Source organism: Centruroides vittatus, unplaced genomic scaffold (assembly GCF_030686945.1).
Source record: "Centruroides vittatus isolate TY-2023 unplaced genomic scaffold, ASM3068694v2 contig_98, whole genome shotgun sequence".
Lineage (NCBI taxonomy): Eukaryota > Metazoa > Arthropoda > Arachnida > Scorpiones > Buthidae > Centruroides > Centruroides vittatus.
This window is the reverse complement of record NW_027122651.1, coordinates 86,888-100,899: the sequence shown is the minus strand read 5'-3', so window position 1 is coordinate 100,899 and position 14,012 is coordinate 86,888. Positions and strand designations below refer to the sequence as shown.

The 14,012-nt window shown below is 40.3% G+C and overlaps 1 protein-coding gene across 1 annotated transcript; it reads left to right on the top strand.

Moving 5' to 3' along the window:
* Positions 1-12,679: 12,679 nt before the first annotated feature.
* Positions 12,680-13,660, top strand: LOC136985857 (uncharacterized). The gene has a single exon (XM_067283227.1). It carries the CDS (start codon positions 12,680-12,682, stop codon positions 13,658-13,660), a length of 981 nt encoding a protein of 326 aa, XP_067139328.1.
* Positions 13,661-14,012: the final 352 nt, after the last annotated feature.

Here is a 14,012-nt window from a genome sequence, read left to right as displayed (position 1 = left end):
TCCTTATCGTCTTCACTCTGTTTATTCTGGTACCAATGTCTGCTGGGTTTACCTCTGTCATTATTGTTGACACTATGTCATCTATCTCAATATGTTCTCCTTGTACCCCATGGTTAAGATACACCAGGACAGCATGGCTGCCCCGTGCCCTCGTTGTTGAGCTTCAACGACAGGAATTTTAAAATTATTTTAGTAGTATTGCTGGTGTTATTAGTAGACTTGACAATTTGGGTATAGATTTCTACTCTGTGGTTAATGCGGATAGTGGAATTAATGTGCTCCGGACAGAGGTCCAACACACGACCCAACAAAAGTGCAGCATCCTTGATAAGATCATTTTCCACCTATTCATGCTGATTATCTTTCACCAATTTCAGAGTACTCTCCTGACTGAACCTACAACTGGTTGTATGTGGCTCACATCGCTAATTTTTTCGATCGCCGTTTTTCGAAGTTTATTGATCGGACACTCGATCGCAATACATCGTTGGAAAGCGTAAATCACCAGGAACAAGTAGGTGTCACTGTTATTAAAATCCGTTACGTTTTCGCTGAGTTGCGAGCGGTTTTATTTTCCGACTTTGTTCGGGCCCCTTCGGCCCCCTATCACGTTCCCGGGAGATTTAATAAACGGCATTTCGTGGTCCATAAGGCTCTTAGTCAGCTCCCAAAATTTCGCTCACTTTGGTACAGTATTAACGAAGTTATAACGACTTCAATTTTATACGTTAGACAAAGGAATCGTACTTCTTTGTATTTCGAGCCAATCGGCGTAGTATAGCTAGCCGGCGCGGCGTATCCACATGGCTTGGTTGTAGCCAAACGGCGTTTTTCAGCCATCCGGCGTTTTCCCTTACAAATCGTAGTTATTTTTCGTGTACTAATGGAAATTATTGAAGAAGAAGTAGCAACGGAGGTTACGAGCCCCATGCAGTCTGACACACAGGAGGCTACTATTTCTATAACCAACGAAACATCTGGCAACACTACGGAAGACAAAATACTTAGGGATGCCAAGGCACAGTTAAAAAGAATAATGGACCTTCTTCCTGTAACCTGTCGGACCAATATAAAGTCCGAGGAGAGGAAGGAAGTAAAAGACCGTGCGGTGCAGCTGTACGCGGCGGTACAACAGTTGTACGGTATTCTCACGCACATCAGGGCTGAAAGGGAGGATCAGGAGGCAAACCCAACAAGCTTAGAAACAGTAAGAGAGATAAGGGAAACTAATCAGCAGCGTAATATAGACAATAAGGAACTCACATACGCTGAAGTTGCTAGATCGACACTGACACAGAGCCATACAACAAGAACAATTGACAAACATAGAATGAAGGGGAGTAATAGCGCTGTATTAATATATCCTCAGGGTGAGGAAACCACAACAAAGGAAATGCAGGAGGTCACGGAAAAAATCAAGGAAAAAATACAACCATACAAACTAAAAATAAAAATCAAGGAAATAAAAAAGATTAAGGAAAATGGAGTTTGCATTGGTGTGGGGAATGATGAGGAAGGGAAAAGATTAAAAGAAGCTATTGAAAACATAAATGAGATACAGGATAAGATTAAGTGTACACTATCTGGGAAGAGACAACCAAAAATAATATTATTAAACATCCCTAATAGTATACCAGACAACAAAATCATAGAGGTAATGGCAATGCAAAATGACATCTGGGAAGAGTTGGAAGGCAGCTGGATAGTGCAAAATAGCCAGTTAAGAACGACATTAACAGGCGGGCGAGTGAAGGAAAACTGCCGCCACGCGATAATAGAAGTAACGCCCATAATTAGAAATAAAATAATATCACAAGGAAGCATCTCTATGTCCTGGTCCACAGTTAGGGCTGACGACTTCGTGCCTGTCAAGCGGTGTTACCAGTGCTGCGGCTTCGGCCATTGGGCACGAGATTGTGCAGAGGAGCAACAGTGCAGCCATTGTATGAAAAGACACCGTTATAGGGACTGTCAACACAAACAGACAATCCCCTCATGTATTAATTGTAAAAAGGCTAATAAGAACTTACCTCCAGATAAGAAATATTCAACGAATCACAATGCTTTTGCCAGAGAATGTCCCCAGCTACTAAAAGTAAAAACTCAGATGATCCAACGGATAGATTATGGGCTGCAGTAAACCATTATACTACACACAGGAAATCTTAAGACACAGCTACAACCAATTAAACCAAACCAACATGGCGAACAAAGATTCTTTTAAAATATTACAGATTAATACACAGAGAGGTAAGGCGTCAAGTTCCCAGGTGATGCACAAGGCTAATGAACTGGACGTAGACCTAATATTCATGCAGGAACCATATACAATAAATAATGTGGTAGTAAGAATGGGAAATTGGCAAATTATCAACAAAAACACAGGGAAAACTCCTAAAAGTTGCATAGGAGTTAGAAATACAAACTTGGATATAGCATTAATACCAGAGCTGTCAACGGATATTATAACCACAGCAGTTATTCACCACCAGCCGACAATTTTCGTGATCAGCGCTTACTTATCTCCCTATATGAATGATGATAAGGCAATAGAAGAGTTGGGAAAAGTTCTACGGAGAGTGGACAGCAAAAACATAATACTGATAGGGGACATAAACGCAAAGTCGTCAGTCTGGTACAATGATAAAGAGGATAAAAGAGGAAGACTTGTCATGGATCTGATGGAAGAATTCGACCTGGTGTCAGCAAACATGACTGAATACCCGACCTACTTTACCCCACACGCTACGGGATGGACAGATGTCTGTCTTGTATCAGCGGACCTAGTACACAAGGTTGAAAACTGTGAAACACTACTCACCACATCAGTGAGTGATCACAGGTTCATCTTGACCCAATTTAATCACATGAAAATTGCCAACCATCAAGGGAGAAACAATACGAAACATATGAACTGGGACCTATATAGAAAATGCTTCAACGACAACTGGTCAAACCATGAATTTATCAGAATAGAAACAAAACAAGATATAGACAGCTACGTAGATCACCTCACAAAAGACATGCAAAACGCAAGCCTCAAAGCGGGCAGAGTCACGACAACAAAGAAGAGTAAAACACACTGGTGGACTACCAACCTTGAAAAACAGAGGAGAAAAATAAACAGAATTAGGAAACAGTACCAGAGGGCCGAAGACCCTGAACTAAAAGAAAAATACAGAGAAAATTACAGGAAAGAACTTAAAAAGTATAAGAAAAACATTAACTCTGCCAGAACGAAAGCGTGGAGGGAATTCTGTACCCAAAGTAACGACAGTGGTCCCTGGGCGACCCCGTATAAGGTGGTTTTTAGAAAAAACAAGAAACTAAACATCCCGGACATATTATATTGGAACGACGACCCAAAAGAATACAACAACTATGACATGGAAACCAACATCCAGAAGATCCTGGACTGCCAGTTTCCCAAGGATGACATACCTGATAGTGCCGATAATGAAGATAGGCAAAGTACCTACCACGTGCTAAGTAATAAAGATGAATATTGCAGACTGTTTACTTTTAAGGAAACGAAACAAGCCATCATGACACTAGGAAATCAAAAAGCTCCCGGCCTTGACAAAATAACTGCTGAAATGTTAAAAAATGCATTTCAAGAAATTCCCATAGTTTTTGTTTATCTGTTCAACGAGTGTCTACGCCAGGGATACTTCCCTGATGCTTGGAAAACTGCAGAGATAAAATTAATTCCGAAGAAAGACAAACCTGAAAAATCCTCTGATTATAGACCGATTAGCCTCCTCCCAACAATGGGGAAAGCCCTGGATGGCCTATTAATCAAGCGCATAAACTGGGAATTATACAACACTGGAAAAATGCACCCTAACCAGTTTGGTTTTCGAGCTAACAGCTCAACCACTCACGCTGCGTTAAGCGTAAAGAAGTTTGTTTATGGTGCTTGGGAAAAGAAAAAACATGCGCTATTGATTGCAATCGACTTTAGCAAAGCTTTTGACAACTTGAGATGGACAGATATTAAGAAAAATCTAGCAAAACTAAAAAACACACCATTCGAATCCAAACTCTACCACAGCTACCTACAAAATAGATACATCGAATACCGAACAAATCACATCAAGATTACAAGAAAAATAAATAGAGGATGCCCGCAGGGTTCGCGTAGTGGTCCGGCCCTGTGGAACATGGTCTTCGACAACTTACTGCAGGAGTTTAATGACACTACTGATACTAAAGTACAAGCATTTGCAGATGATCTGATACTTATGATAGAAAACCAAAACTGTGACAAACTAACAGAAAAAGCAAACCGAGAACTAGAAAGGATTAATCAATGGAGTAAGGAGCATGGCCTACCAGTAAATTATGATAAATGTGAAGCTATGGTGTGTACGCGCAAAAACAAAAAAGGTCAACTAAAAAAAACACTTAAACTCCGCATGAACAATAACAGAATAAAACAAGTCAAGACCCTAAAATACTTAGGGATCTACTTCGATCCAAACCTGAATTGGCATCAACACATAAATGAGATAACTATGAAAATTAACCGGAAAATCAACCAACTTAATTGGATCATGGGCAAATACTGGGGGCTCAACCCCAAAAACGGCAAACTTGTATACAAAATGGCAATAGAGCCAGCTCTGTTGTATGCCGTTCCAGTGTGGCATGAAGCTGTCAACAACAACCATGTCAGAAGGAGGTTACTCACAGTTCAAAGAAAAGCGGCAATCAAAACTACAAAGTCATACAGGACTGCGCCAACAGACGCGCTGTTAGTATTGGCGGGTCTCACTCCCATACACATCACTGCAAAAGCAACAGCCTGGAAATGGATACTAACTAACTTGGATCTTTGGAAAAATACACAACAAGATATTAATAAGAAATTAAAAGACAAACTAATTCCTGATAATTACACACAAATTCTAAACATCATAAAGCAGGTGGAAATCGACAAAACAGATAACAAAATAGGTACAGAAATACATCCGGCGGAGAGAAACAGGTATGAAGTTAATCTCGACTACGATCCTGCAACCAATCGTTACTATCAGTGGCTTGTTTATACAGATGGTTCCTGCCAACCCAATGGGACAGGAGCAGGTATTTACATCAAGGATAGTAACACTGATAAGACGCACTACCAAGCCAGCATTAAATTGGCGGATTACTGCAGTAACACTCAAGCGGAGCTCTGGGCGGTTCATAGTGCACTTACCCACATGCTTAATAACCTAAGCAACTACAAAGGAAAAATTAAATTCCTCATCGACAGCAGAGTGACTTTACAAACACTTGACAAGGAAAAGAATATAACCATTCTAGGCAGCGAAACTATTAGGGCCGCTCTTAAGCTGGCAAACAAAACAACCGTTCACTTTAGCTGGATTCCAGCACATAAGGGTGAACATGGTAATGAGAAGGCAGACATTCTCGCCAAAAAGGCAGCAAGCTCAAATAACAAGATAACTTATAACAGGCTTCCGAATACTACCCTCAAGCACCTTCTCAGAATATGGGAGCTGACTATTTGGCAGCAGGAGTGGGACACCTCAGCAACTGGTAGGCACTGCTACAAGTTCGTCCCATCTGTAGCTGATAGAATGAAGATAAAACACTACAAACCAGCCTCAGAAACCACGCAATGGTTGGTTGGTTGGTTAGTTCTAGTTTTTTGGCACAAGAGCCATACAGGCTATACTGCACCATGACAAATGGTAAAATTAAACAAAGCTAAGTATATATATCACAAAACATCAATACAACACAAAAACACAAACAAGTGCAAACAAACAGAACAACACAAATATAAATATATAATAAATAAATTAATTAATTAATTGATTAGTTAACTTAAATCTTTCTATTAATATTTATAACTTTCAAAAAGTTCATTATCTTATCAAGATTTGGCCTCTGGCCAAAAATCTCTCTCAGATTTGCATTTCCGAAATACTGTCTGCAACTCTGGTCAAAAGCAACACAGTTGCAAAATATGTGTTTAACACTTAAAGTACAGTTGCAATACTGGCATACTGGCTGGTCATCACCCTTCAAAAGGTATTGATGAGTAAGCCGAGTATGTCCAATCTCAGACGAGTAAGAATGACTTCAGATCTCCTATCATACTGTTTCTTGTGTGTCCAATTTTCTATTATAGGTTTGATCTCGTAAAGTTTATTGTGGACTTGTTCGTTCCACACATTTTGCCATCTCTCTGCTAGTCGTTTTTTAACAACCAGCTTCAAGTCACCTCCTTCAATAAACATTGTATGCTGAGAAGAACTTGCTGACTTTGCAGCTGCGTCAGCTGCTTCATTCCCTTTTATACCTACATGGCCTGGAACCCAACTAAATTTTACAAGAATATTACTCGCAATAAGATGGCAAAACAGTTTGCGAATTTTAATCACTATAGAGTGAGAACTAGGTTCATGTGAGATCAAAGCCTGAAGTGCACTAACTGAGTCAGTGTAAATAACACAGCGACGATGACCTTTCCTAATTACATATTTTAAGGCTAGGTAAATAGCCTGCAACTCTGCAGTAAAGATGGAAGAATTCGATGCAATTTGTTCTGCCACGATCTCATCCTGGCAGACAAAGGCTGAGCCAACGTAATCAACCGATTTCGATCCATCAGTATAAATAGTAATTAAATTCCTGTCGTGATGTTGAATTTCTGCAAAGTGCTGCCTATAGATGTAGTCCGGAGTGGATTCCTTAGGAAACTGCTTTAAGCTTATGTCAACATTTATCACAGGAGTTGACCAAGGTGATATATTATCGACCTCGACCTGTGAAATGTTGCTTGTGTCCACGTCAATCGTGCTGCTTACATTCTCCATTCTAATGTCAAATGTAGGGACACAACTTGGGCGAGCTGTAAATAATCTTTTCAGCTGAGTATCTGATACTCTACAATAAACTGAAGGTTTAGCCAGAGATTTCTGTTTAATGTAATAGAACAAAGACAACTGCTCTCTCCTGAGAGATAGTGGAGGCTCATAAGCATCCACGTACAAACTTTGAACAGGAGAAGTTCGAAATGCACCAGTGCACAAACGCAATGCTTGATGGTGGATTGGATCCAGCATCCGAAGAGTAGATTCTCGCGCAGAGCCATACACAATACATCCATAATCCAGCTTAGAGCGAACAAGGGCTCTATATATCCTGAGCATCGAACATTTGTCTGCTCCCCAAAATGAGCAGCATAATACCTTTAAAAGGTTCAGAGATTTTAAACATCTACTCTTCAAATTGCGCAAGTGTGGCAAAGAACGTCAATTTATGGTCAAACACAACACCCAAAAATTTTGCTTCGTTGACCATTGGATTTTAACCCCATTTAGGTGAATTTCAGGGTCCAGGTGCAAACCACGCCTTCGGCAAAAGTGGATGCACGAGGTCTTCTCTGCATTAAAAGTAAAACCATTGATCTTGGACCAATTGTCTATGCAGATTTAAAGAGGTTTGCAGTTGTCTTTCAATAAAACTCATGTTAGTAGACTGACAGGAGATCTGAAAGTCATCCACATACAAGTAGTGTTTCACACTGGAAGAAAGACACTTAACTATGCTATTAATTTTGATTAGGAACAGAGTCACACTCAAAATAGAACCTTGAGGAACACCTTCTTCTTGTGTGAAAGGCCTAGACAAAGTGTTGCCAATCCTGACTTGAAATCTTCGATTCTGCAGGAAGTTTTTTATAAAAATTGGCAGATTACCCCACAATCCGAATTCATGCAGATCACGGAGTATTCCATATCGCCAGCAGCGATCATAAGCCTTCTCTATATCGAAAAACACAGACACTAAGTGCTGTCGTCTAACAAACGCTTCGCGTATAGATGTTTCAAGGTTTACTAAATTGTCTGTGGTACTTCTGTTCCTACGAAATCCACTCTGATGTGGTGAAAAGTAGTTCTTTTCCTCTAGGAGAAACATCAGGCGTCTGTTTACCATTCTCTCGAAAAGTTTGCAGAGACAACTAGTCAAAGAAATTGGTCTGTAATTAGAAGGATTCTTGCAGTCTTTACCTGGCTTGGGAATAGGAATAATGATAGATAGCCTCCAAGAGTCAGAAAAAGTATGTTCTGCCCATATTCTGTTAAACAGATTCAAAAGATTTCCAAGGGAATTGTCTGACAGATTTTTAATCATGCTGTAGTGGATTTTATCCAGGCCTACAGCAGTATTCCCCGAGCGAGAGATTGCTGTACATAGTTCTATTCTGCTGAATGGCACATTATATTCCTCATTAGATGAGGAGTGAAAGTTTAAATATTGTTTTTCAGTTTGAACTTTATAAGCCTGAAAATCCCTTGTATACATAATATTGCTGGATGAAGACGAAAATGTTTCACCCAACAAATCAGCAATACCTTTTATGTCACTGATTATTGTGCCATTATTTTCCAGCATGGACAGAGAGTGAGAAGCATATTTCCCATTAATTTTATGGATTTTATCCCAGACTGCTTTTGAGCTGGTGGAAGATGTTATGCTAGAAACATACTTCCTCCAAGAATCCCTTTGGCTTTGCCTTCTGATTCTTCTGGCATTTGCCTTTTCTTTTTTAAAAGCAACCAAATTGCTAGCAGTGGGGTATCTTCTGAAAATCCCCCATGCTTTCTTTTGCTTTTTAAATGCTGCCTCGCAATTCTGATCCCACCATGGTTTTGGTTGTTTTGGATATCTGGTTGACGTTTTTTCCCATTGTTTTTTCAGCTGCCTGAATAATACTAAAAGTGACAACTTCAACTGCATCATTGATATCAGCAGTATTGACCATTTCCTCAGTGATGTTAGCCAAAGAAAAGAATGCGGGCCAATCTGCCATTTCAAGTTTCCAGCGTAGTGGACGAGCTGTTTCACAGCTTTCTCTGCCTCGGTATTTTAAAAATATTGGGAAGTGGTCGCTGGAAAGTGGATTAGATCCAACCTCCCATGTAAACGCTGAAAACAAGTTTGGACTAGCTAATGATAAATCAATGGCAGTGAATGTTCTTGTTGGAGCATGGAAGTATGTCACTTCTCCAGTATTAAATAAATATAGTTGGTGATTACCTACCAATCTCTCAATGGCTCTGCCTCGACGGTTGATATCGTGACTGCCCGACATTGGATTGTGGCCATTGAAATCACCCAGTAAAAGAAACGGAGTTGGCAGCTGTTCAACCAAGGAATCCAGTTCATCCTCATTGACTCTGACATCTGGTGGCAAGTATATGGAACAAACTGTGACAGTAAAGCCAATTGAAATTCTGACTGCCACAGCTTGCAGCTCTGTTGTTATTTGTACCGGTAAGAAAGAGAGGCAGTTTGAAACCAGTATAGCCACACCTCCACTGGCACGGGTGTGGCTGTCATCATCCTTACGGTATAGATGAAATCCTTTTAAAGAAATTTTCTCTCCAGGTTTTAGATGTGTTTCCTGGAGTGCCACGCAGAGAGATGTAGTAGATGATGTCAAGTGTTTAACGTCAGAGAAGTTGTTGCGGAAACCACGACAGTTCCATTGGATTATTTTATAATCCATTATGTGTTTGAGGCAGCATTCTTTGCGAGGGTATCCCTCTTTAATTTAACAGGGGGTCTCTCTTTTGGAGGTGACATTGGTTTCGTAACCTCCGTATTAGGCTCTTCGTCAGATATGTCAGAAAACTCGCTCACAGATTGAGCTTCTGATTTTTTTGAAACTTTAGAGAGGGCTGCTTTCACTTTGTTTGTTAAGTGGGTTCTTACTGGCTTTTTTAGAACCCACATTTCTGGTTGTTACCCCTGATTTACTTACAGAGGTTTAGTCTTTGTGATCTACTTTTCTTCTGATTGTGTAGATGGGATCAATAAGCATCTTGCATGGCGTGTAAGAGATTCGCTTGGGGATACAGAAATATCTGTTTGAACCCCACATGTCTTAGTAGATTTCAACACGGCAGCAAATGTCTTTTGTTGCATAGGTGCACTTGGAGTGACCATGCGACGAGCCTCTGGATATGATATGTTTTTCACAGTTTTTACCCGTTGAATTTCTTTTTCTCTTTGCCATGCAGGGCATTTCCGGGAGTAGGAAGGATGGGCATCTTTGCAGTTCACAGCAGTGTGGAGTACTTTTACATTCAGTACTGTCGTGACCTTCAGTTCCACACTGTGCACATAAGCTTTTGCCTCGGCAAGACGTCTGGGAATGTCCAAATCGCTGGCATTTGAAGCAACGCAGCAGATTTGGAATATACAGACGAACTGCGCAGCGCAGATACCCAGCTGTAACAAAGGATGGCAATGCAGGGTTGTTGAACGTGAGGATTAAATGTTTTGTGGGTATCAACTTGCCGTCTCGACGGATCGAAATGCGTCGGACAGAAGCGACACCTTGGTCTGAGAGGCCGATCTGAATGTCTGATTCGTCTTCAGACATCAAGTCAAACTCAGATATCACACCACGTGATGAGTTCAAACTTCCGTGTGGTGTGACCGAAAATTGCCATGTCTCCAAGAGTCTTCATTGACAAAAGCTTTACTGTTTGTTGAAAAGAGGCTGTTTCTACTAGTAGATCCCCTGACCTCAATTTTTGCGTTTTTTTTAACCGCTTTCCGTCCGGACCCGAGTTAACTCGGGCAAGTTTCATAGCGTTACAAACAAAACGGTACTTTTGGCCCGGAAAAATTTTTTTTTTTTTTTTGCATCTTTGGAATGTTTTCTAAGTCTCCAAATTTTTTGAAAAATTTTTACCCGCGCGAAAAAATTTTATTGCGATTTTAATTAACCTTTAATGACGCACGATTAACGCTCAATTGTTTTTTTATGGGATTTTTTTATAAAACTTCATTCATCCTTCTAAAGTTCTAGAGCGCCGATTTTACTTCGGTAAAGTTATTTAAAGCTATTTTCTGTTGTCAAAAACAACATCCAATAGTTTTTTAATTTTTTTAATTAATAGATTTTATTATATATACGTTTAATTAAGTCGGGGGGGTCGGAAATTTCAATTAAAATCGTAATTTTAAAAAAATATTTAGAAATATACCGCCATCTAGTATTCACCCTACTTTTTACCCTTCTCCTCCTGAGAGTTTCATGAGAATGTCCCGCGAAAGAGGACACCAGCTGTTCTCAAGGTCATCCAGCTGTGTAAACAATGACTCATCGGTGTCAGATTTCGCGCTAAGGCGAGAAAAAGGAAATTGTACTTTGAAGCTTTTTCTTCAAAATTAACACATTTCTTTCGTTTTTTTTCAGTTTTAAGTATTTTTTATTGATTTTTATATAGAGTTCTAATTAATTAATACATTAAGAGGTTAAATGCCCGATGGTTGATTCGAATAGTTTTTTAATCAAAAAGGAAGAACACTTAGCAAAAGGTTTTTCTCCAGTTGCATGTACTATTAAGTAAGCAGGTTTGCTGGAGGTCTGGTTCTTCGTCGCTTGTTTGTTGTTTTTAGGATCCATATTTAAGAATTTATATTCAGCTCCTAGTGACCCCACCCACCATGGGGCCCAACAAGGTGATGCCGTCACATGGGAGACTCCCATAGATTGTCACACCAGGGTTTCCCAGGAGCTATACCCTTGTAAGAAACCAAAGTCCGAGCGTTATTTTTATTTTACTTTTATTTTGCTTATTATTCTATTTTTGTTTGGGGCTTATGTTTTGTTAGGACGAAGGTTTCCTCACCATTCACCTTCAGTAATTAAAAAGAGAAGAATTAAAACCCAACTCACCGACGAAAGAAAAGCGCCATAGGACTCACGCACATTTTCGCGCCCCGAGCGGCAAAGAATAGGTCCGCACCGAGAAGAGGGGGGGGAGAACCTACAAGCACGAAATAAAACTCGCTAAACCTTAAGTAATAAAAACGTCCCGGAAAGAATTGTAAAAACAAATAATGTAAAAGGTTAGTGAGTAAACTGTCGGAAAAAGGGCTGCCAGACGATGAAAAACGTTATTGTTAGCATTTAAGTATGTAAATGAGGGGAGTGACCGCATTCAGAATTGTGACGTCACCTCACACTATAAATCCCGAGTCTCAAGTGAAGACGGTGAGGTGAATTCTGATAGCAACGAGCTTGGTGAGCTTCGCAGCAGTAATAGAGGTGTCCGATAGGATCTCGAGTAGTTCCAAGGTGATTTTGAAGTGATTCGAAGTTTGGATCGACAGTCTGAGAAAGTCTTGAGAGTTTAAGGAAATAGGTTCCGAGTATATTGAGGTGACGATTAGGATTTCTAGTTTATAAGAATTATTGTTATAAGTTAAACTTTTGGTTTTGTCGGATTCCCAAGGGGAATAGAGTTAAGTTAGACATAGATTTGAATCGAGAATTGTCGGGTTGACTTTGTTGAATTTCTTTGAATAAATTATTGTTTGATTTTACTAAATATTGTACATAGTTATTGCTAAACGATTAATTAAATCTTTGGTTTTTTTCTATTGACAAATATTGTCTTTATTTAATTCGGTGCACGCTTAAAGTCCAGGCCTGGCACGCTAACGCGAATCCGAGTAAAGTACCCGGTAGGTTAACGGTTGTTTCCGACACGGTAGAGTCGATAATCGTTGTAAATTAAAATAGTACTTTACAACTGGCGCCCGAACAGGGACTCTAAAGGTTAATATTAGACTTTGTTGCTTTCTTTGTTGATATTGACTTTAGCTTAGAGGAATAACACCTCGTAATCTCAAAAAAATGGAAGATAGTGCACCAGTCACCCGAGCCGAATATAACCAGTTGCAACAACAATTGTCAGTACTGTTGCAACAAGTGTCATCCTTGTCAAATGCCGTGACTCATCTGACTTCATGTGTCACGTCTGGAATTGTAGAGCCAACAACACCGAACGTTACAAGTGCTGTACGGCCCGAAACTTCTACTCCGAGACAGGAAGTGCCTACATCTAATGCATCGATGGTCTGGCTTCAGACTGCACCGCCGCCGCCAGCCATCCAATTTAACGGTAGGTCAGCATTAACTGCTAATGATTTCTTGCAGGACCTCGAACAGCATTTCCTGGTAAACCAAATACCGAACACTAGATGGGTTGATACTGCCGCTAGTTGTCTTCGCGGTAGCCCAGCAATGTGGTGGAAGAATGAAGGACGCCACCGAATCGGCAACAGTTGGCCGTTGTTTAAGCGATCTTTTCTGGATCTTTACGCTCCTTTAGCTGACGAAGTAGCTGTCGCTAAAGAACTATTTAGTCGACAATACACAGGAACCAATGGAGTCGAGCAGTTTATATGGACCACAGTGCAGCTATACCGCACGTGGAGACCTTTAGCTCGAGATGAGGAAATTATACAATGTGTAGTTGCCCAGATGCCTCTTCCGTTACGTGAGTATCTGGAAAATCGCCGTTCTTATTCATTAAACGAGTTAGTACGTACTGCGAAAGAGTACGAATTTAGACGAAACGACCAAGGTTCTCCTGACAGTGCAAAGCAGATTAAGGACTGTCGAAAAGTAAGTAAGCAGCTAGAGCCGAAAAATTTTGCACCGGCAAAGTCACCCATGGCCTGTTATTCATGTGGTGAGGTGGGACATTTTTCGAGGAATTGTCCAAAAGGGAAAGGACAAAATGATCAAACAAATGTCAAGACGCCCAATAGTCCCGAAAGAAAAGTAACCTGGAAAAGGAAGGGTAATGGAAAAAGAAAACCTTTAAACTAAACCGGAGACAGCGAGGGGAGGATCCTGTCTCCGATATGGATCCAAATACCTCCACCGTAGGACTAATCGTGAGTGAAGCCTCCAAGTTGCCTGAGGTAAATATTTTTATTAATGGAGTACTAACCTCAGCCCGGATTGATACGGGTTCTGACTTTACTTTAATCAATGAGTTAGTGTGGAGGAGAATTTCTTTGCAGAATAGAAATATTCGGTTACAAGCAGGACCGAATTTTAAGTTAGCCATTGAAGGAGGAAAAGGAACCTCCATTGGAAAATTCCTGGCAAAAATCCAGATTGGAAGTGTTACCCTTCGACAGGCGTGCGTAGTAGTAAAAGGACTTATAATGCCATG